At 35.0% G+C, this 25,059-nt stretch overlaps 1 protein-coding gene across 6 annotated transcripts in view; it reads right to left on the bottom strand.

The window, feature by feature from the left end:
* The window catches only part of LOC125668086 (serine/arginine-rich splicing factor 7-like), a 31,094-nt gene extending 6,230 nt beyond the window's left edge, over positions 1–24,864 (bottom strand). The window contains exons 1-12 of one of the 6 annotated variants that reach the window (XM_056163960.1): positions 24,588–24,864; positions 24,072–24,149; positions 16,849–16,941; positions 13,146–13,274; positions 12,871–13,044; positions 11,236–11,280; positions 11,043–11,126; positions 9,616–9,660; positions 9,455–9,483; positions 9,106–9,400; positions 6,635–6,661; positions 6,025–6,245 (exon numbers count right to left, since the gene is read on the bottom strand). In XM_056163960.1, coding sequence (XP_056019935.1) covers positions 6,089–6,245; positions 6,635–6,661; positions 9,106–9,400; positions 9,455–9,483; positions 9,616–9,660; positions 11,043–11,126; positions 11,236–11,280; positions 12,871–13,044; positions 13,146–13,274; positions 16,849–16,941; positions 24,072–24,149; positions 24,588–24,718 — 1,287 coding nt within the window. In that variant the 5' untranslated portion in view covers positions 24,719–24,864 and the 3' untranslated portion in view covers positions 6,025–6,088. Of the gene's footprint in view, positions 1–6,024; positions 6,246–6,634; positions 6,662–9,105; positions 9,484–9,615; positions 9,661–11,042; positions 11,127–11,235; positions 11,281–12,870; positions 13,045–13,145; positions 13,275–16,848; positions 16,942–24,071; positions 24,150–24,587 lie in introns of those variants that run through there. The other 5 variants (XM_056163959.1, XM_056163957.1, XM_056163958.1 and 2 more) reach the window with 5 other exon arrangements.
* Between the last annotated feature and the right edge of the window lie 195 nt (positions 24,865–25,059).

The following is a 25,059-nucleotide window of genomic DNA, read 5'->3' as shown; positions in this document are numbered from 1 at the left end:
TGAAACAAGACATGCCTTTGAAATACTGATTTCCCAGATTCTGGTACCAAAAGAAAGGTCTTGTCATAAGGAATAAACATGTGAAATATGAAAGCCCTAGCACTAACCATTCAAAAGTTATGGCCTAGGTTAACACTTTTCAAAAGGAGGTCAAACTCTTTGGTTAAGGTTACGAGGTCAAACATTTTCCTGCCTAGAGAAAGGCCTTGTCACAGGGAAATGCAGATGTGAAATATGAAAGTCCCCTCACCATTCATTCAATTGTTATCACTAAGGTTAAAATTTTGGCAAAAACTCTCCAATTACGGAGGCGTAACAAGAGTACCGCCAATGGTACATAATATGCCCTCAGAAAGCTAATATAGGGTGTTTTTCTTACACCCCGATTTGTAGAACTTGGCTTCAAGTATAATCAGCAATCATCAGGGTGTAACATACTTTCTTTGCATCGTAAAAACAGACAAATCATGTACTCTCCATGTAGTATTTTCACTTGGCATAAGATGTATGTGTACAAAGTTTGAGAGTCCTAACCCCAGTGGTTCGGTCTGTATCCTGCTACTACGACCTTGACCTTTGACCTCAAGAAACAATAGGCATCCTCCACTTGGCATAAAGTGTATGTGTACGAAGTTTGACGGTCCTAGTCCCAACAGTTTGGTCTGTATACTGCCTACAAGGTTTTCCTACTAAGTGATACTGTGACCTTGAACTTTGACCTTGAAAAATAATTGGCACCATGGTAATCAAATGTACCAAGTTGTAATATCCTGGAGCTTACGGTTCAGATTGTATCCTGCCTACAAGGTTTTCCTACTTAGTAATATTATGACCTTGACCTTTGACTTCTGACCTTAAAAAACAATAGGCATCTTACTCTCATCATGGTGATCAACTAAACCAAGTTGTAATATCCTGAAGCTTACGGTTCGGTTTGTATCCTGCCCACCAGGTTTTCCTACTAATTGATACTACAGCATTGACCTTTAAAACCAACCTCTTATCATTGTGATCAAATGTACCAAGTTGTAAAATCCTGGAGCTTATGGTTTGGTCTGTATCCTGCCCATAAGGTCTGAACAGACGGACAACGCCATACCATAATAGATCCCATCTTCAACGGGCGTATGAAAACTCCAAAAAATCACACAAAATAATTTTGATGGTGAAATCATATTAATATATGAGATGCTATTAAAAATTTTGGTGAAGCAATCCACCTAAACTTAGTTGAAATACAATAGGGTCATGAGTTTCATTGCTAAAACTCAGATGATGTTACAGTACCCATCTAGAAACCACTCCTACAATACGTGACTTAGTGACCTTTACCTCTGGATCTACAGAAAAATAAGGAAAATCTTGTGGTCCCAGAGATTTTTAACTTGGAGTTTCAAAATTCTATTTGAGATGTCACCTGGAAATCATTCATTTCATCCCTATAAGAAAAGGGGTCATACTCTTATTCACAGATTCTGAAGGGGGGGGGGGGGGGGAGATATGGAACAATATCTTCATATAAGAAGCAGAAGTTATCATTTTAACAGTTTCACTTTTATTTGTTTGAAATTTGTCCAACTGTTAAGCACCGATAGGATTAGTAGCTTGATTACTGGAGGTGTATCGTACACTGCAGGTCAACGAGGGTCTCATCAACTGCCCTTAGGGTCTCATCAACTGCCCTTATTTTTATTTCTAAAAGTGAAAATGGCCTGATTAATGAGAAAATGGTACAGATTGTATAGTGTTGGTCCTATGATGATCACAATGTAACATTTCCTTTTGACAGTGATACTAAATATATTGAACATTCAATACTTCAAAATAAACACGGTGTTCATGGCAAGTACACTGCCATTTCAACAATACAATATCTTTCAAATAAAATTCCGAAAAATGTCCACTTGACTAATCAATGTGTCCAACAGAAGTACGTTAAAGATAAACAACATGGCTGCTGGTTAATTTATCACAAAAATATTTATCAAATGTTATCATTTCTAGACACTAATCTGAACAAAAATTCAGCATTTCTGACACGCCCTTGTGTTTGTACTTGAAAATGGATTCTAAGGATCTTTCAGTGAAGAACAATTTTTTTTGAAATGTCATGGAGAGGCCATGTCAAAATCTAATTTTTGCATGCTGTAAATGTTGGGAATTTTGATGGATGAGGAAAATTCCCCCCAAATAAAAGTGCCAAAATTTCTATCCATATCTTTCCAACAGCCATAGCGTAAACAGAGATTGTGACCCCCTGCACTGGGCCCCAGAGGAGGATATAACATATTTGGAATGGCTCGAAAGGAAAGTTGCATCCTTTTGGTTAAAATTACAAAGGTCTGCTTTTATTCTGTCTATTTCTTAAGATCCTTAAATATGTGACAAGCATAGGAGTTTCATAGGAGTTTCATGAAAGCATTTTCCCGGATTTCCATACCCTTCAAAATTGGACTAGTATACAATGTAGGTTCCACTTAATAGGCACCGTCACGGCGTACAGTCAAAAGAAAGAACGTTGAGAAGAAGGTGACCAAAGAAAGAGAATTCTTTAGCGCATACTTCTTTTTGGAGTGACCCCTTGACCCCTGCCCTGTAGCCTTTGGGCACTAGGACCGATTCTGGTGCTCATTCTGTAGAAAATTAAAGACATTTTTCCTTGATGCAGAATGTGTATTGATACAGTGGTTCATACTTCTTTAAATAATTTTTTTCTAACCCCTCCCCCTCAAAAGAAATTCCTCAAAATATCCAGCCGTTCAAAGGATAGAAATGATACACTTGTTAAATGAAAATGTGCCAGAAAAATAAAGTACCAAAATTTCAAACTACTAGCTTTTTGAGAAAAATCAGCTAAATATCTCCAACACCAAAATTACCCTATATATGGTATGGTAATTGAGATATCATTTGGGAACAATTTCTTGTATTATGGGATGGATTTTAAATACCATTTAAGTTATTTTTAAGTAAAAAAGACATTTCATGTTTAATCTGATCATAAAATTTTCATTTATTTCTCTCAAAATTACTAGAAATGCACAATTTGGCATCTAGATATTGAAAATTTTCTGGGAGAGGAACCTCCCCCTCCATCCAACAGGAGGGGGCTTGCCCTCTCCCACCCCCAGTTGCTTCATGACACAGCTGTCTGCCTTTGGAAGCTGAACTAGTCACTAATCAACAGGACTAGTAAATCATTGAATTTACTTGTCCTTTTGATGGGTACCTGTAAAGTGCGAAATGAAATGAAACCTTCCGAAACAGATTGTATAATCAAACTCTTTAAATTATGATAATCAAATATGGTATCTCAGGCCCCTGTGAAAGGTACCCCATATAAATAAATTCACCTCCTCATTGATGAGGGTTTCAGGTTGACTGATACAAAGTTTTAAAAGTTGGAAAGGTGGGGTGGGGTAAAGTTGATTAAACAAGAGGTACTGTGAGAAATTCTCACTAAGAATACCCCCCGCTTACCCCAATCTCCCAAAGGGTGTTGGTAATAGGTATAAACTTCTTATTTTCGCAAACTTCAGAATAAACTTCAGTATTATGATCCAAAAGGTATCTAGGAACACAGCATCTCCATGCGATTAGAAAAGCCGTTAAAGAATTTAAATGGAAACCATATTCCTACTTCGATGTCCAGTGTGCGTGACCTTTGACCCTAAAATCACTAGGGAACATCTTCATCCCATGGGTAGTCCATATGTATGATATGGTGACTGTAGGTGGAAAGGATAACACTTTAGAGCCCGGAAACCATATTGCTACTTCAATGTCCAATGCGCTTGACCTTTGGACCCCAAAATCGATAGGGAACATCTTCATCCCATGGGTAGTCCATATGTATGATATGGTGACTGTAGGTGGAAAGGATAATGCTTTAGAGCCCGGAAACCATTGCGTCTACAGACGGACGGACAGACAGATAGACAACCCGATTCCAGTATAACACATCCCCCCCCCCCCCCCCCCCGCAACTTGTTGTGGGGGGTATAATTATAAAATACTATGTGCAATTAGTTTTGGATCCAGAAATTTCAAAAAAGAGGGTTACAGTCTCACAGGTTGGAGGTCCTGGGAAACACACAAAACGAGGGGTGGGTTGTCGGCATTGGATCCGCCTTCAGACATAAATTATACATGTTTCAGTATTTATTGCTCTAAAGACAAATCTATGTCTACATATGGATATTGTGTATTTGTATGTAGTATATAAAACGGTGGATTCTGAGTATGTCCTCCCGTTCTCGTTGTAATTTCTGCTTCCCTTGTTCATAAGACTTTTGAGTTTACAAAATGCTGATCTCCTGATATTTTTGCATAAAATATTTTCCATTTCGTTTTCAATCCCCCTTTTTAGCAACACCCCAAATATATAGATTTATCTTTAGACTTACTGCATATCAATAATAATCTTTGATAATACATGTATATCTTCCTGAAATGCATTCTTATAATATGGTATACTATTTAATTTTTTACATTATTGAAAGTACTCGCACCTCAGCACTAAGAGATAAAATAAGAGGTTAATAAATGTCTTCCTGCTTTCAACTCTCTCAAACACCAGCTTCTTCAAACTTCTTCTAACTAATGGAGCGCTTAAAAATGTATCAGTCAACCCGAAAGACCACATCAACAGGGATACTTGGTAACTGTTACAGGGACCTGAGATACCATTTTTTATTATCATGATTACACAGTTCTGCTCTACAATCTGTTTCATTTCGGTAGGTTTCATTTCATTTCGGCAGATTTTGTTTCGTTTCGAATTTTACAGGTACCCTACTTCTGACTACTTAGTGTCTCAAGCACTGATCATATTTGTCAAGTTCTACTGTAAAAGTAGTTATTTACATTGGGGGTTAAGTGCGTTTTTCCATGTTCAACATTATGCACGAGGGGAAAATATGTGGTAACTGATTATAATATATATATCATATCAAATATTTATAACTATACATGTGGGAGGAATTTACGCGCTTATTACGTGACTGTGTAATTAGTGTAAATTTCCCCTACACATAAATAACCACTTTTACAGTACCCGTTTTAAATCTTGGAATTAATTTCCCCCTATAGAGTTTTATGTTAGACCACAACAGCTACAGACATTTTTAGGTGTGAAAAAGAAACAGAAGAAGAATACCAATAAGAACTGAACAAAAACAATAAGTCTCCAAAATTCGTTCATATATCTAAATATGAAATGTTGGTCTGGAGAGTCACAAGATAAGAAACAATTAGATATATTAATGACTATCACAAAGAACTATGCTATAAATGAAAAGTCCACCTCGTAGTGACAAAGTTGTAGAGTGTTACAGACAGATGGACAGACTGGCATTGAACAAAGTGCTTCCTAAGTGCCACTACGTTTCACTCCCAAAGTGCCACTATATTCCACAGACAAAACAAAACTGTGAATCGATATCAAAATCTCAACCACCAAGTTATTAGTAGACCCTGTTTACTCCTCAGTGATGTTTCAAAATAATATCACATTGAACAATCATACAATTATGTAGCTGTAGGACTGTAGCTCACTGGGGTTTTTATCCTGAGAGCTACAGTTCAGCAGCTAATATACACAACAAGCACATTTTGATCAGAAAACCTGTCCACATTATCGAGAATGTTTCAAAATGAAGTATACCCATAAATACTTTCTATGTACCGGTAAGTGAGTTTTAAGGCATACTCACAAATACCGTCTCTGTAAAATAGTTTAACCTTTAACCTTTAATTCATGTTATTTTTCATTATGTGCAGGAAGGGAGGCCTAAACGTTCACTGCATTTAAAAGCTGTGACATAATCTCGATTCTACGATGAACTTTTTCTAGAGTTTGTACATGCATCGAGTGGAAGGGATAATCTATTCTATGGTAATTTAAAATAATTTGAACTATACTTGAAGCATTACAAATTTAGGTTACTGTGTTAGTAAAATACTAAAACTACACTGTAAATTATTAGTGCTCATATACCCCCATATCAAACTACTCACTTCAAATTTTTACACTTTCTGATTGGTTTATCCTCTTTGTGAAGGGTGTGTCCTTAAGTTGATTGACATGTCAAAAGCTGTAGCTATCAGAACTTGAGTAGTGGTTTGAAACAACATGAAAATTGCTGTTGCTGATGGAAGAGTTATGGTTCTTTGTCAAATGCTGCTGAGTTAGTAATCTCCCTTGAGTAGCTGTACTATTTTGTTTCATTTTCTTCAATTTGTTGCTAAATATTGATGAAAAAAAAGTATGCAAAGGGAAAAAATCTTAGCTGCTTCACAAAAAAAAAAAAAACTTCTAGAAAAAACTGATTTCCTCTCACAAACTCAGTTTATAAACACACAGATTTGGTCATGCTTCACCGACTGGTATTATATTTCTAAAACCAATAATTAAAAAATCAAAGTAAATCATCAAGAACTAGTACAAAAATTTTGAAGCTTTCATCTCATCATTGTTAATTGCAAGTGCAGAAGCACCTAAAAGCCTGACATCTGGGTGACATTTTTCTGTACGTTATATTGTAATAAAACACCTTTTATTGTTGTAGAATCCATCACGGGTAGAACTGAATCATCAAATACAATTTGACATACGAATCAAAGTAAAACATACCTTGATTTCTTTGAAATCCCCTCATTCCTGTAAATATAAAACAGATTAGCATTTGAAAAATATCATCAACCCTGAATTTATCTTCTTATACAAAACTTATATGCACATGAATATCTTAGTAGGATTTGATAGCGAAGTCCTATTTTGTAATAAAAATTTAATATCTCAAGTCTGGAGCCCTATCTATTTTAAGGAGGAGAGGTAAATTCATGTACTTTCTCAATATGTGAATTTGTAGATGGTCTTACGATTTCGCTTTTCATCAATATAATCGAACCTTGTTGCATCGAAGTTCATGAGGGAAATACCTGCTCATTCTAAATATCCATTTAGTTTCAATCTAGAATCAATAAAATTAAAGATGTTTTTTAAATGTTTTACTCATAAATGTCATATACATGTACCAAGTTTGGTCTCCCTCTGGGGTCTGACCCTCTACCCCAGGGATAATGAAATTCATAATTTTGGTAGAGGCCTTCCTGCTCTACATCACAATGCATTTAGTTTTTTCTTACACATGTGGGGTTGTAAAGTAGAAGATCTTTAAAAATTGGTCACTTTTTGCCCCACTCCTAAGGCCACAGGGGTGCAAGAGTTCCTGAAATTTACAATTTATGTCACCGTTGTTTCAAAGATACTTCACACCAAATTTGAAAAGAAATGGAATGATAGTTATCCAAAAAGAAGTTAAAAATGTTCAATTGTTAACAAACTAGAGATTGTTTTTATGAAAAACAAATGTCTCCCCAGCTCCCTAAATTGGAAGTGCTCCAAATGGAACCTCCTCCCCTTAATGTACTGCATGGTGTGGATGAGAAAGCATGAACAGGAACACAAACATTATGAACTCCAATAGGTCACATAGGAGAAGTGTTCACAAACTATTTTACACCCTCTACCCCTCAGAATCACTATAACTTTAAGGACAACAATTGGATCCTCCTGTTCCTACAATATGCACATCTGCAAATGGAATTGAAGTATTGTATAAAATTTCAAGTCTATCGGATAAGCCATATAGGAGGAGAAGTAGTCATAAGCTATGTTAACATCCTCCACCGCTCTTAGATCCCCTATAACTTTTAGCAAAATAATTCGATCCTCCTGTCCCACCAGTGTGCACATCTACAAATGGCAATGAAGTATTGTAAAAAGTTTCAAGTCTGTCCGATGAGCCAAATAGGAGGAAAAGCATTCACAAGATTTTTTGACAGACGGCAGGGCAGACAGATAGAAAGTACAAAAATAATATGTCTCCCACTGAAAGAGCGGATACATAATTAATCAATGACCATTTTGGCCCCAACCTTATCCAAAACCCCTGCCCCTGTGATCATGAAATTTACAATTTTGGTAAAGGGCTACCTGCTCATCCTAAATATTCATTTAGTTTCAATTTAATGTCAATAATATTTAAAGAAGCTATTTTTACACATTAAATACTATATACCAAATTTGACCCCATCCTGGAGTCAGAACCTCTACCCCAGGGATCATGAAATTTAAAATTTTGGTAGAGGCCTTTCTGCTCTACATCACTACACATTTAGTTTTTCTTACACATTGACAATTATCAGATTTTGCCCCACCCCAAGGCCCTTGGGGTGCAGGAGTCCTGAAATTTACAATTTATGTCTCCCTTGTCCCAAAGATGCTTCATACCAAATTTGAAAAGAATTGGAACAGTAGTCATCAAAAAGTTAAAAAAAGTTCAATTGTTAATGCACAATGGATGTAGACCAATACGCAAGTTCTGAGTTACCCAAAAGTTATTTCCCTTTGTCAAACTCTTTCGCATTTTATGACGTATGGTGGGTACACAATGTATACATTATATCGTAGACTGGCATTGTACATAACGATTTAATACGTACAATTAATGTAATAAAAGCGTAACTTTTGTTTATATCAATCACTGGTATGCATATTCTGGCCATATCAAGCATAATTTGTTTGAATAAGATCATCAAATTAGCTATTGAATCATTATTCGTTTCCTCTTTTACATGAGTGACGCTTTTATCAAAGAAAGATGGCAATTAACAATATTTGTTTGAGCCATTTTGTTATCCAATACTCATAAACTCACTAAAGTTGCCTTTTCCCTGAGATAGGATGGTCTCAGAATCTCTGGATATCATCTTTTAAGAAATAATACAACGATAGTAATTAGCAAATGTACCCACTGAAAGAACTTTTCGTTGTTTTCATTGCTCTCTTTTTTGTCATCACCTTCTTTCTTGTTATTGCCTTAAAATTATATTTTACGTCATAATTTACGGAAGAGTTCGACAAAGGGAAATAACTCTTGGGGAACTCGGAACTTCCGTATTGCACTAGGTCTCAGAGTTTATTCAGGTGACTTAATAAAACCTTATGCAAGTGTTTGACACTTATAAATCCACCAAAAACTGACTCATCATCCATTTGAATAAATTACAGGAATTCTTGGACTGCTAATAAACACTTACTCCTCTGTCTTCGTAAGCTGACTGCCATCAGAGTTGTCCTGTTCTCTTTCTATTTTTTCCTGATCCCCTCCAGAATTGTTTTCATTAGTTCCCAGACAATTCTCTGTAATATTTGATTTTAAATCCTGTTCAGTTGCCTTGGTGATTTCACTCTCTTTGGTGTCATTGCTCTCGTTGGTATCATCGGCCTCTTTGGCGTCATCGCTCTCGTTGGTGCCATCGGTCTCTTTGGTATCCTTGTTTTCGTTGTTTTCATTGCTCTCTTTTTTGTCATCACCTTCTTTCTTGTTATTGCCTTCTTTCTTGTTATCGCCTTCTTTCTTGCTATTGCTTTCTTTCTTGTTATCGCCTTCTTTCTTAACAGACCCTGGTACTTTACTGTTAGTGACAAACAAAATCATTTCTGTGAATATCATGTAGATCTTTATTTGACAAAACCAAAGAATTTCAGTTTGAAAGTGTTTTCAATGGTTAAAAAAGATATGAGGGTGTGTTGTAAATAGACTATACCTCTCCTCTGTTGGGTTGTCCTGAGCAGGGGACTTGGAAAGTGACCTGAAATTAAAATTCACAGTGGACTGACCCACAAAGAACTCCCAGTATATATAGTACTAAGCATTATCTCCATGTCAGTCAACTTATAGTTCATAACTGTTGGCAAATACAATGTACTAACTTTCATGTTCATAGTTTAAAACCTACATTTCCAATGTTTTTGTCTTTGATATCAGATATCAAAGGCAAAAACACTGAAAATAAAGGTATTAAACTAAAGATATCATCTTCACAAATTGTAAAGATAGCCATTTGCTCATGAGTGTGTTTTCGTTGTAAAACAATGCATGTATGAATCTTGATAAATATAGTAGGTCTACTTTAATAGTTGGAATCTGACAGAAATGAATATAGTAGGTAAATAATGTAAATATAAGAAATATATTTTATCTTTAAAAATACATGCAATGCTTTATGCAGTAATAATTTTCATGAAGCGCTAACACACTTCAGCTAGAAGTATGCTGGTGTGACCCTCACAGTTCATTTCCTCATATACTTTAAAAAAATAAAATTTATTTCTTAGATATACTGCTAGATCTTCAATGCTACAGAAAAGAACAGAACAGATTTATTGACCAATAATAATGTAGAAAAAGGATAACTAGATTTATTAAAAAGTTTCAACAATTTTGAACATGATTCACATGTAGACAGAGAAAAGATCCGCTTGTTGTGTTGTATGAAATACTAGAGAGCCAAAGGCCATACCCGTCACCTGAGTACCACACAACCAAAAGAGAAAACTTTAAAAATAGAAATGTCACATGTTGATAGTACAATCAGCGCATCTTTTAACTCATTAGAAATGGATGACTTAAATTGTTTTATGGTCTCCAATACAAGTTATGGCCTAGACAAATAGTTTCTCAGTGACCTTGAACTTAACCATAATTCAAGGTCACATCACATTCTGGCCATGAGTAACCTTTGTGCCAATGATGCACATCTACATGTATTGTCATTCAATTTCAAAATTATGAATCAAAACATAAATACATGTATGTAACATTTTGACCAGTAACATTGCTCTTGGCCATTCAATCTTGAATCAGAATCTTGAAACATTGTCTTGACATCAGCAATTTTTGTGGCAATTGTGAACTTTTAGTATCTTTCCATTAGAAATGTATAGCCTACACTGGCACAGATATGAGGCGAGTTTCTTTCTTTTCTTTTGAGGGGTGGGGGTGGGGGACCACTACAAATGACCTGGGTCAGGGTCAATACACATAATTTGTCATATGCAATTTTTTTTAACTTTGACCTTGATTCATTTGCAACTTTAATTTCCTGAATGCCTTAATGTAAGCAGTTGCTTTCCAAAAAAAAAAAATTGTGATAAAAACTGAAAACATTAAGTACTATACATGATTATTTACCTTTTATGTTCAGTTCCATCTTTTTTCTTTTGCTGTGAATCTGATTTTTCTTCTGATGATTTGCATTTACCTCTATCCTTAGATCTGATATAAACAAATATTATAACATCTAAAAAAAATATGGAGACAATGATGCTAATTTCTCTCTCCTCAACATTTGAAAACAGAATAGATGTAACTCAACATCGCTGACCTTGACCTAGATTTTGTGGTTCGTGAACTCTGTGATCTTTTGGATCTGAAAATACATCAGTTTATATACAATTAGGAAATATTAACAGATCTTATCATCTAAATTTGTTACACCATTTACAGGTGCTCACCAGCCTCACCTTCATTATTGTGTAACACCCCATTCTTGACTGGGAATGGTGGTCAAGTTTATAAAGCATTGCTGGGTTTGCTGGCACGACAGAGTTAACAAAAAGTGCCCCTAAGTCAGTCTCACTGAACTCATTCATTGTTACACAAGCTAACTGCAATATTCATTAACAGTCTCCATATGACTACGCCTCTGCAAAATCTCCTTCCAACGTATCATATAGCAAGATCCATTCATGAAAGTGCTTTCTATTTCTGTGACCTTGCCCTTTTATATCTAACCTTTACAATCATTAGGAACCAAGATCTGTGTGTAAAATAGCAATTGTGCAAGTGCATTTAAAACTGAACAAAAGATATAAGAACAGAAAATAGTCTACAAGAAAAATAAGACTTTCCCCTCAAATGACCTTGACTCCTAGTCTCCTGATCCGACCTCTGGGACTTCCTGAGGTCTGTGTTTGTCCTATTCTTTCTGAGATTGATCCCTATTTGCTATCCTCACTGTTTCATTCACTCATAGAAACCAATTTCATACAATATACCATGAAATATGTAGCTTAAATTTTGTACAAAGAACATGAAGAAATAAATCAATCTCTCCCTTTCGGTGACCTCGACATTTCACCTTGGAAACATAGGACACCACTCCTGTCTGACAACATTTAAATGTACACTAGAAATTTCCCTTCATAGACCTTTACATGTCACCTGTGTCCTTCAAAACTAATCAGAACCAAAGTTTATAGTTCTTGTAAACTTGTTACCTATACAGATAGGAAAAGTGGCTGAAATGTTGTACACAACAAACCTATATGTATGAAAACACAACAGACCAAACAACTATCACTTAGCGACTCTGTTTTGTTGTTATAACAAAAGGAATACATTTCTGGGTGTAAATATGCATCCTACACAAACCCTGTAGAATTTCTTATTTTTGTCGGGTCAAATTCTTAATCATAAGCATTGAAAAATATAAGCATGTTGTTTTTATAAAAGTCTTAATTTCATAATTAAAGTGTTCCTTTATTCTTGAAACTAATGGTACCCGTGTCAGAGTGTAAGGTTTTAATGTTGATTGTGTTAATGGTCACCATGTCAATGTTGAGGATTAGCAACTAGTGTGTTAACGGTACCTGTGCTGAACCTGTTCTGGAACTGTCAGTATTCAATGGCATTAATGAATACATGCAAAATAATTTTTTCTGGTCATGAGTCCATAGCAGTAAATTATGAGTGAAACAATGAACAATGGAGACGAACTCCGAAGTTGTAGGTCTCAAGAACTTCTTTCCAAATCATTTGTGCTTTGATGCAATAAAATATGTTCAAATCAATGAGCACTGAAATCAACGCTGTGTGAGTGTCTGCTGACTTCCTTTGAGTTTGTAGTCATGATATTGAAATTAAAATATTCTCTGGATTTTAGGTACATTCATTTCTATAGCATCAAAACATAACCGTGTAGAGTCAATAAAACTCCTAATACTCTCATTTATACTACCTTTTATCTTTGCTCCTTGATCTTGACCCATTTCTTTGTCTCGTTCTTGACCTCTCTCGTCTTGACCTTGACCTCTCTCGTTTTCTTGACCTTTCTCGTCTTCTTGACCTGCAATCAGATCTGTCTTTTTTTCTTGACCTTGACCTATCTCTTTTTCTGGATCTTGATGTAGATCTAAATTCATAAAAATACAAAAGATCAGACAAAATACAGAATCTACAATGAGTGCATATTTTGATTGCATTCTGCATCAGGCAGTATTATATTCAAAATACCTTCTGTCCCTCGATGCTGACCGTGTCCTTGAGGTCTGTCTTTTAGGTGTTGGAGATCTTCCTCGTTTTGGAGATCTTCCTCGTTTTGGAGATCTTGATCTGGACATTGAATGAGATTTTTCAGAGGATCTGTAGTAATACATCCATACTTAAACTGAACTCAATGAAAATCTGTGCTGTCTTAAATTCAATGAAAATCTGTGCTGTCTTAAATTCAATGAAAATATGAGCTGTCTTAAATTCAATGACATTTTCAAAGCCAAACAGCCATTAATACTCTGTTGAAAAAAAAAGGTCACTTTGCATAAATTAAATATATTTATTCACCAAAATCGACTCATTACATTATGCAAGAATTGCATAAAAATGTCTGCAAAACTGAATTCTAAGAAATTTCAAAGTTTTAGAGCTTTAACTATGCTGAAATCTGGAGAACTGAATCAAAACTTAAACTGCATCTGTAACTCATAAGTATACATGTGCATATGTATCTGCAACGCCACCCCAATCCCTCCCCCCACCCACCCCCCCAAAAAATACTCGGAAAATAGTGAAAGAAGGAAATGGACAACATTATACACTATATCCTCTTCCATTTTATGAAAAGGGTGGAGGAGGGATGGGGATCAAAGACAAGTTATTTTCCCATCGATAAATACTTAGTAAATAACTAAGTCAATGTCATGAAGCAAGTTGCAAAAATTTTATAGCGTATAAATCAGCTGAAGAAAAAATCTCTTTATTACGAGTCTCATCTGGTCTGGACTAGATTTTCCCCTTCTTTATAGCGTATAAATCAGCTGAAGAAATCTCTATTAGGAGTATTTGGTTTAGAACTTTCCCTTAACAGTCATCTTCACAAGTCAAGGGTTATTGTTACCTCGCACTAACCCTGGACATCAGTTGCTCTATAAAAGTTGGGCTCTTTAGACCATTACGCAATCCACTATAAATAAAACATCCAGTGAAATCACTGCATCTTGTTATGGTGTACATGGATACAAATGACGCGATCTCATACTGCTGTATTGATAAATACGTGCAATTGTAATATTTACACCACTAATTACGTTTATTGATAGTAGATCAAGTTTGGAAACCTTTTTGCTTAAGACAATATTGCTTAAACAATTGAAATAGCCATAACTGTAGGTATTAATACACGTTTTTATTTGAATCTCGCTTTGCGTTGTTATAAATACACAATGGTATTAAACTGATGATAGTAACGATCGTTACTATCATCCCAAGATGGCGAAAGGAAATTCCGGAAAGACCACGTTTACTTCTTATATCTATTTGTATTGTTTATTTGCGAATGATATGTAGGTAAGAAATATCATACACTAGCAACAATTACGATCAGGTGTTATTTTATCTTTTATATGGCTCATATGAACAGAAAATTTGTCGTTGAAAAAACAGAGAGGATGATAGTAATGAAAGTTCTTACGCTACTATCATCATTCATTTCCGTTACTATCATCCTCGCTGTTTTTTCAATGACAAATTTTCTGATCATATGAGCCGTATAAAAGATAAAATAACACCTGATCGTAATTGTTGCTAGTGTATGATATTTCTTATCTACATATCATTCGCAAATAAACAATACAAATAGATATAATAAGTAAATGTGGTCTTTCCGGAATTTCCTTCTGCCATCTTGGGATCGTTACTATCATCAGTTTAATACCAGTGAATACAACCGCATTCTCATTGGTTCCCACTCTTTTGTGGAAACAATCAGAACGAGCCCAATTTTTTGATAGTCACTAATGTCAAGGGTTAGATTGATTGATTGAATATTGTTTAACGTCCCTCTCAAGAATATTTCACTCATATGGAAATGTCACCATTGCTCGTGAAGGGCTGCAAAATTTAGGCTTGTGCTCGGTGCTTACGGCCTTTGAGCAGGGAGGGATCTTTATCTTGCCACACCTGCTGTGACACGGGACCTCGGTTTTTGCGGTCTCATCCAAAGGACCACCGCATTTAGTCGCCTCTTATGACAAGCAAGGGGTACTGGGGACCTATTCTAACCCGTATCCCCACAGGAAGTCAAGGGTTAGTGCGAGGTAACGAATCAATAACCCTCGACTTGTGAAGATGGTTAACAGTCAGTGGACAGTCAAAATGAACCACAGGAATTGTAATTAATTAAATTCCACCCTCATGTGAAGTCATAAGATTTTTGCAAAATAAATGATTTATTTATTTATATGCATGATAGGAACACAAATGTTGAAATCTTTTCAAATCGTTATTTTTTTTGTGTAAAAAATCTTGTTAAACATAAAACATTTCAAAAGTTTAGGTATATATGAAGAATTAATGATATGCTTCGAAGTATTGAATACAAGGGCAATAAATCTGTTTTCATTGATTTCTTTATGCATTATGCAATAGGTTTCCTTTAGTTTTCATGGACATTTTGTAAAGAAACAGTTTCATGAAATTGTTATGAATGCTATCATTTAATAAATGAATCTTATATATCTTTTCTTGATGCAGGTATCGTAGGGAAAATTCATCAATGCGATTCACGCCATCTTCCCTATGATACTTCCATCAAGAAAAGAATTATAAGATTTATTTTCTATCATTTAAATATTTCAAAACATTGAATTTAAATAATAAAACATGATTTTAATTTCAAATTCATAGGACCATATCAATAAACAACATGAAGTTTTTGATGCAGAAATCAAACCAATTTAAACCGTCATAATTTCATCAAGACAATAAATATTAAATGAATTTTGTGAAAATTTGATAATGCTGTTTAAGGAAAATTGTAAATTTCTGATGTTGAAATATGATTCTGTTTATGTATGTCTCAAATCCTAAAAAGTGTGATGACTTATACATCTTATTTGTTAATTTATTAGTTTGATTTTACTCTAATAAACAGAAATAAATACACTTCCTATACTTTTATCAGATAATAACGTGGGTATGTAGTTACTTTCTAGAGACAAGATCTGCCAAAGTGAAGAATTAATCAAAATTTCCAAAACCTTCCCAATTTTGAAATAGTATTTAGAAATGAGCATTTCAAAATATAATCATTAAATACCCATACAAATAATGGATGTGATATAAAGTTTTACAGCACAAAAATCACTTCTCTATAATCCGATATATGCAATACAATTTTGTGCAGGAAACAAACAACATGCAGTCAATAAAATCAGAGCGTTGTAAAAATGTATCCATGTTTCTTTAAAAACATTTTTAAAATAATATCATAAAGCAATTATACAAGTCATGGAGATGGTTTTATTTGAAGTCAATTTTTGAGTTGAATTGACAGCTTCAATCCAAATCATCCCTCAGTTGAGGATGGGGGTTGGGTCAAAACACAGTTTTCAATGCAATCCTTGATAAATATTAGGTTTCCGCGAGTCTGATGATAACAGATATTATATAACATGTAAAAACGATCTATCTACTTTGTATCACTTTACTGAATTTCCTTTATAAGGACATCCACCTGCAATATAATGAATGTTGCTGATTTGATGCATATAATCACTCAGGAAATATTTAAATCTAGATAAAACTAAAAAGGAAGCATTTATTCAGAGACAGAGGAGACACTTCTGACTAACGAGCCAGACATTGCTGTAATGCGGGTGGCACGTCCAGTGCATGTATTTTGATATCGTATGTGTCCTGCTGTGTATCATTATTATGTTACCTGCGCCGGGTTGATCTGGAGGTGTATCTCTCAGCATGCTGCTCTTCATAAGGAATGGCGTGCTCCACACGGACTCGCCGCCCACACACCGTACTGAAACATAATTACACACATTGAGACATGTCAAACTGTGTTCATTACAGCCGTTGAAACTAATAAAAGTCCAGTGCCCCTAATACACATTGTCGTGGATGAGCGATGATGACCAGGACGTTGGTTCAATGCTACAGGACAAAGAGGTCTAAATCCCTTTCACACAATCTTAATTATTTCCCTTTAACTGCTATTGAAGTTTAGTGTCATCCTGTTACACTTTCAGTGATTTTGAAAAGCAACCAATTTGGAAATAAAAATACTTAAGACTAGATCACACATCATTTCCCTTGTAAAATTCAATGAAAAACAATTTCAATCCACTCAAAATGTTTGGTACAAAGTGGGCCTTTTCCTATACAAATAAGCTATGGGAAATGAAACACAAACAATTTTATGATATCATCAAAATTCAAATTTGCTAAATATATTTTACCAGGTCCAGTCCAAAGACTAGTTCTACCTACGTAGCTATTAATAGCTACATAGGTATTTAAACCTACTTAAAGTAGCTACTTCTACCTACTTTTACCTGTTTTTGAAAATATAAATAAATAATAATTAGAGCACATCTTTTAAACAGCTAGTCAGTCGTTTCATGTATCATGTTGTGCACGTGCACGGCAAAATTCAGAGTGTAAATTTGAATACTTTACGAGGGCGGAGAATGCAGAGGAAATGCATGAAAATTCGCCCCAAAAACCTTTAAAGTAAAACTGCATGAAGGTAAACTTTAAAATTAATACAGATTTGTTAGACATTCTACACTTTTTCTCACGTAGCTTTGATCCTAAACTCATAGAAAATGGAACTGGGTGCTGTTATTGATGCAAATTTGAAAAGTTAGAAAGTAATCATTTTTGTCCAATATTTTTGTGGTATTCATCGTCAGTGTAAGTGAATCAAGAAATTTGGTACACACCATATTGCGCCGTTCCTGCGTTTGGCCACGAAATGCAAGTAAAGAAAAAAGTAGGTAAAAATAGCTACCTGGAGTAGGTTTAAATACCTATACGTAGCTATAAGTACCTACGTAGGTAGAAATAGTCTTTGGACTGGACCTGTTTACAGTATTTGTTTAAAAAGTATCATGTAACAATTACAAGTATCCATTTCATCAATATGTATCGGGTAATCGCGAGTATTCATTTCATCAATATGTATTGGGTAATTGGGAGTATTCATTTCATCAATATGTATCGGGTAATTGCGAGTATTCATTTCGAAATCAATATGTATTGGGTAATCGCGAGTATTCATTTCATCAATATGTATTGGGTAATCGCGAGTATTCATTTCATCAATATGTATTGGGTAATCACAAGTATTCATTTCATCAATATGTATTGGGTAATCACAAGTATTCATTTCATCAATATGTATTGGGTAATCGCGAGTATTCATTTCATCAATATGTATTGGGTAATCGCGAGTATTCATTTCATCAATATGTATTGGGTAATCGCAAGTATACATTTCATCAATATGTATCGGGTAATCGCAAGTATACATTTCATCAATATGTATTGGGTAATCGCAAGTATACATTTCATCAATATGTATTGGGTAATCGCAAGTATACATTTCATCAATATGTATCGGGTAATCGCGAGTATTCATTTCGAAATCAATATGTATTGGGTAATCGTGAGTATTCATTTCATCAATATGTATATCAATATGTATCAGGTAATCGCGAGTACATGTATTCATTTCATCAATATGTATCGGGTAATTGCGAGTATTCATTTCATCAATATATATCGGGTAATCGCGAGTATTCATTAAATCAATATGTATGTTTGATTCTGACAACTGTGATTCTTGTTATCTTCTACAAAACGAAGATCCTTAATTGCATACATTAATTTGAAAATTATAGATGTGTGGTTCTTGAGAGGAAAGTTTAAATCCCAATGATAAAAACTAATGTGTAAGTGCTGTGTACTGATTACGTATAATGTGTAAGTGCTGTGTACTGATTACGTATAATGTGTAAGTGCTGTGTACTGATTACGTATAATGTGTAAGTGCTGTGTACTGATTACGTATAATGTGTAAGTGCTGTGTACTGATTACGTATAATGTGTAAGTGCTGTGTACTGATTACGTATCCTGTTTTTTGTCACCACGTACTTCGCATTGTGAAGCATCACTCACTCTTGATTTTGTTTCCAATAAAAGTTCGTTGATTTAGAATCAAAAAAAGTTTATCAACTCTACTGTTGGATTGTATACCGAGATTTTGAAGATTCCAACAAAATCTTTCAACTTGAAAATTTAATTCCAGTGTATAAATTTACCATTCTACTATTACATATCATACCAGCTATGAATTGAACAATAATCATTAGCAGCTAACTATTGATGTTTATACCATGTTAGAATTACATAAATACATCAAATTATTAGTCTCCAACAATAGACACTATGCAGATCATGTTAGGGTTTTTACATTATTTGATCTGACATTTTCACGGATGGGCTGGGATTCTTTTTAAGTGTCTGACAACATTTATTCAGGTTTTTCTCAGTCAGGATTTTTACATAACCCATATAACCTAACCTGACAAGGGGGTACAGAGTTTAAATAATTCCCAAATTCTCACGGACAGACATTCATTCTAAACAAAGGCTAGAAGTAAAGAATGTAGTAAGTAGGAAAATGTACTCTGGTTGAGTTCATAACTATCATACTACATGAGCTGGGATTTGATGCCTGACCAGTGATGACAGCCAATGCATGATGATGGCCATTGCACTGATGCCTTGACCAGTGATGACGGCCAATGCAAAGGGTGTACACACAGTTGTTTGAATAATGTCAGCGACAATATGTGCCTTTTTAAGAGGTAATATAAGTTGACAAATGGCATAACACAGCCCTGCTATAAAGTTTTTATCATATGATACAGCAGGGTAGGTTGACTTTTCTACATATTTGAACAGCTGAGGCTTAACTATCCATGATGCTCTAAATTCTATTCACCGAATTAATTTACGAGAGCAAAATCTATCTGAACAAGGATATTACAACCCATCATCCTATTTTTATTGATTATCAATCGTCAATAAATGCTTTCTTACCCTACACTAATCAGATTTAAGGTTGGAGCACAACATTCATTAAAAAACTTCAAAAGTGCTTTATTCTTTGTAATTTCATTTATTATTTTAAAATGGGAATAATGACACAGTTTATGACATCATAATACAAAAGTCAACAGGAGTATGATGTCATAATGAGAGACAATTAATCAATGTAAATCCAGTTGATAATCCCATGTGCCCTCTAATCCTAATCAACTATATGTATTCTGAATTTTCAGAAAATTGACGGGGCTGAGGTACATATTCATGAAGCTACTTGTAAATTGTACACTCCTTCTAGTGTCAGTTCTGCCCTGGTCTGCTTAGTAGAAAGGAAACAGAAACATTTTACTACCATGATGGAAGGGGGGGGGGGGGGTACACTAGAAATTCAATACACAGTGAGTGTCTATTATGATGTCTGACTGTGTATTGAGTTTCTAGTGACTGGGTATAAGCATTCTCATGACATCATAATAGACACTGAGTGTGTATTGAATTTCTAGTGACTGGGCAAACTCCCCGTCGAGGCCTCATTACGTCACCTACGAATAGACCTCTCCTATGTGACGCACCACAATATAGATTTGTATATTGTGAGTCCGCGATTATCACGCAGACAAATTACACTAAAGAAGTAGTTCGCAGTTAAAAGTTTGAAGATATTAATATTAAGAGCATTAATATAAAAGTATGGATTTTATTTTAAACATAAAATGATCAAAAGATCATTAAAAAGTAGGGAGACTCTGTTCAAATTATTGTGTAAAGTAATGAACTTGATGTTTACGTTCTTGTTTTGAAAGTTGTTTACGTTTGACGGTATGTTTTTTCGTCATTCTACAGTGACGTCACAGTATACGCGGCCTAAGAAATCGCTATCCCATAATGCCTAAGTGGAAGAGTTTGGTTTGTGAGCAAACGAACTCTGGTGGAAGTTTGGTGACTGGGTATAAGCATTCTCATGACATCATAATAGACACTGACTGTGTATTGAATTTCTAGTGACTTGGTATAAGTATTCTCATCAGTCATGAGAAGGAATGTATCATTAACAGTAAACATTAATTAAGATGGTATGGGTTTTTCAGGACAACTGTACCCAATACTACAATGAAAGTAAAGAACTACGAATATTTCAAAATTCCACTTCTTCACGACAAGCTTGTAAGTCGGCATGATGCGGTAGATGGAACTGAATTACCAGTCATGTGTGACTTTTCTTTGACCTTCACAAGAGATCCAGCTAACACAGGTTTGACTGTATTCAATAAGATCTCCACACAAAACCCATTTCACATCGGTTTGACTGTCTTTAGCCCCACTGTTTGCCTTCTTTAATCTACAGTGCTTGTAATCTTGTTTTGATCTGAACTACCAGGCACTGAAAGTTAATTACTGATACCCTGTGGGTTCATAGTGCTGCTCAATAAACCATGACAGTTGATAGTCTGAACACACAACCCACAACATCTGATTTTCCCCATTTAATTAAACTGTATATATTTCTTCTATGTTGAAGAGAGAAATATATTTTTTAATGGTATATACAAGCTCAACAAAAATTTTATCTATCTAACAAATAAGGACAAATTTACTTGGTTGATGATTAATGAAGACAAACCAGTAATTGTCAAATTGAGTGAATATTTAGTGCAAACTTTCAGAAAAAGAAGTAATGCTTTAAAACTGCAAAAATCATTATAGTTTATTATTCATATATTGGTATAATACTGATACTGTCCATCTACTTGTATATATACATGATTAGCAATTCATATATGTATGTACTTGTTTCCCCAACATGCTGCATCCACACGCAGTTTGCAGTCTCTGTAACCTGTAATTAATGTTGTAAACTTTCTTTCTTTTTTGAATTTCCTTCTTTATAACTGTCTTACTGTTATGCCCTCTGGGCCCAAAATTGGAATAAACTTATCTTATCTTAACTTATCTTATCTTATAGTAAAAAGACCTTAGACAACTATCCTCAAAATTATACGCTTCATGAATTTTTTTTACTATGCACCCCCCTCTCCCAAACCACTACTAAAAATCCTGGATGAGGTCCACATCAGTACAGTTGTATATTCGGGTCTCAGATATTCTTGGTCAGTGACAGGATCTTATCAGCGAACACTTCTCCTGCAATTGTCCGACTCAGATATTTATGTCAAGTATCTGAGGCATCAGCCATATCTTCTAGTCAGACACAATATAATGGGTAACAGATTGTGGACTTTCTGAAGACGCACAGATAGGACCTTGTACCTCCCAGAGACAAGGCATACAAAAATCATCACTGTCCACTGGCTGTTGCCTCAGATGTTTTCCCCTCTTAGTACAAGAGATATTTCTTAGTCAATAAAACGTATACTTTATGTGATAAACACGCTGACAAGCCCTGTCATCTTATTTATAAACCACTGGAAGCAGATTATTTACTACGTAAAATAAAAGCTGCTTTTAACTGAGGATTTTATAAGTCCATTATAATGTCTCTTCATTCATAAAACCTGCTACATCCTGTACAACAAAACATTTCATTCACATTGACAGCCAGGAGGCAGCAGATGAGCAAACGTCCCACTGAATGAGACCAGACAACAGTAAAATTAAATCCTCATATGTCAGTCGCTAGAAACTCAAGAAACCATAATTGATTATCTGCCCAATATCTTGTTTATGTGATGTATTGACAACGCACATTAGCTATCTCCACATATCATTTTAGCAATTCATCATCTTCATGTCTTTTCTACACATTTTATAATCAATGAAGAAATTAAAGGACAAATGAGTCGCTTTTTATGGATAGCGTAAAATCTGTTCACCGAGATCAACTGTTTTATATTCTCTTTACTACACATATTCTGCAGGTTCATCTTGACTGACCAACCTAAACTTGATGGTCTGCTAATCTTGATAACGTCTGTATTTTTTAGAACTACAAATTGAACCACTTTGTCGTTGGGATGTAGACATAACAGATTTACATCCCTCCCTCCACTCTCTTGCAGTTGAGAGAAATACTGATGTCCCTGTTTAAGCCAATTACACTCCCCAAGAAAAGAGAGCTGACAGACATTTCTTACAGCAATAAATATGCTAAATCACCCACTGCTTAGTGAATTGATTAAATCCCACTATTGTCATTTATAATAATTAGAATAAAACAAATTTGTTTCAGGGCAAAAATTACTTTCTCTCTGTGACTTCTCTACTGGAGTGAAAATTTTCATATTGGGCATAAAACAATAAACAAACTTATCTCACTACACTTAAGGAGCCTAACACATATATTCCATGTGATATTACAATGGTTCTCTGCCTCACATGTCCCCCAAACTACAGTTGGTAAGAAAACCATTGAGAGGTTTCTAATTCTGCAGCACTAACTGCACAGACTGACATACAAGTGGAATATTAGGAACATCCTCATTAAATACTACTGCCGTGATTTATAACAACCAAACATAAGTCTAAGCCCATCTTTACACAAAACCTTCATTTGTTACAATGCAACCAACTTATCCAAATCTGTCCATTAAAAATAATTCTTGATCCTTATAATGGTATTTGTTCCATTTTAGATTTAAAAAAAAAAATTCATAGACTGTTGCAAAGATGTCATGGAAAGTTGTGGTGAAGTCGACAATGGTGTCTTGTTACCAAGCATTAATTTATTTAATTCTAATGCATTGTATATTTGTTTCCTGACATTATTTTGAGTTAATTACCCACTCTATCTCCTTATTACTTGATTACTAAGATGAGTCACTTTATTATAAAGAGTGCCTATTTTAAAACTTTTACAAATATATCATCTGAATGCAACAAAGTATGCATGATTTAAACTTTGCTTTTGGGTGCCTGGTGTTAAAATACAGATATAATAATTTTGTTGATAGCATTTTCTTGTTCTCCTTTGTTCCTGTAGCAGGTGGTTCATTTCCCAGGCAGATTACATACAGATAATGTCAGGTGAAAACTAGGAATTTCAATTTTAAGAACTATATATTCTATGAATGACTACATACTTTCCGTGAAGCTTCCTGACTGCACGCTCAGCATCCTCTGCATATTTGTACACTAAAAAGGCAAACCCAGGGGGGTTCCTGAAAAAAAAAATGTGTGCATTGTTTTTCTTTCTTCTAATAAGCCTACCTATATATATATATAAGTATTTTTAAAAGCTAGTTGCATAATAATGTCATTTGTAAGTCTTTAATTACTCCAGAAGAGTCAACAAGAAAACATGACATTTTTTTCTGATTTATTTACGAGTTGTTTTGAATGGTGAGGGAGGAGATCGAGATCCTCGAGCAACATTTCTGTCTGGAATTCAATTTGTCCCGTTAAAAAAAAATAGATCCACCACTTTCAGCTATTAATTAAAGATTATTCCAAATATAGGCCTAGGACCACGTGGCCACATTAACCCGATTGTCAACACGTCTGTTTAAAAACAATTTAACAAATCACAGAAATTTTAGATGTACACATGACAGAACCAAGCGGGAAGGAAAATGAACAGTGCATTTGAGATTACGCACCTGGCTACCCACACGTCAAGAATCGGCCCGTAAGACTGACATTCCCTCTCGAGATCGTATTTCCCCACGCGGCTGCCGAGGTCGCCCACAAACACACGGTAACCCCCTCTACCTTTGTCCAGTATAGCCATAACGTCTACTAGCTCCTGTGTGATAGCGCCCTCTGCGGTTCAGGAACGACAGTTGTCCCATATGAGGGGGTTTTCCCAATACAGAGTTACACGAAAGTTGGTCACGGTTACTACACAAGTTTCAACGAATCGATCTCATATACCTTGAATAGCTTGGTCATAACATTTGCATACAAAATTCAATTCAGTTCAATTTATCGATTTTATCAAAGATGTTGGCATGTTACCAAGTTGTGTGAAGATCCTCATGTCAAGGTCAGAGGTCAAAGTTCAAGTAAAATCTCACAAGTACTCCATGCAGATCACTTATTTTTTTTTTTTTTAAGTTTGTTTGACTTGCT

Source organism: Ostrea edulis, chromosome 4 (genome assembly GCF_947568905.1).
Source record: "Ostrea edulis chromosome 4, xbOstEdul1.1, whole genome shotgun sequence".
NCBI lineage: Eukaryota > Metazoa > Mollusca > Bivalvia > Ostreida > Ostreidae > Ostrea > Ostrea edulis.
Note: the sequence above shows the minus strand (reverse complement) of the source record. Positions and strands in the feature narration are given on the sequence as shown.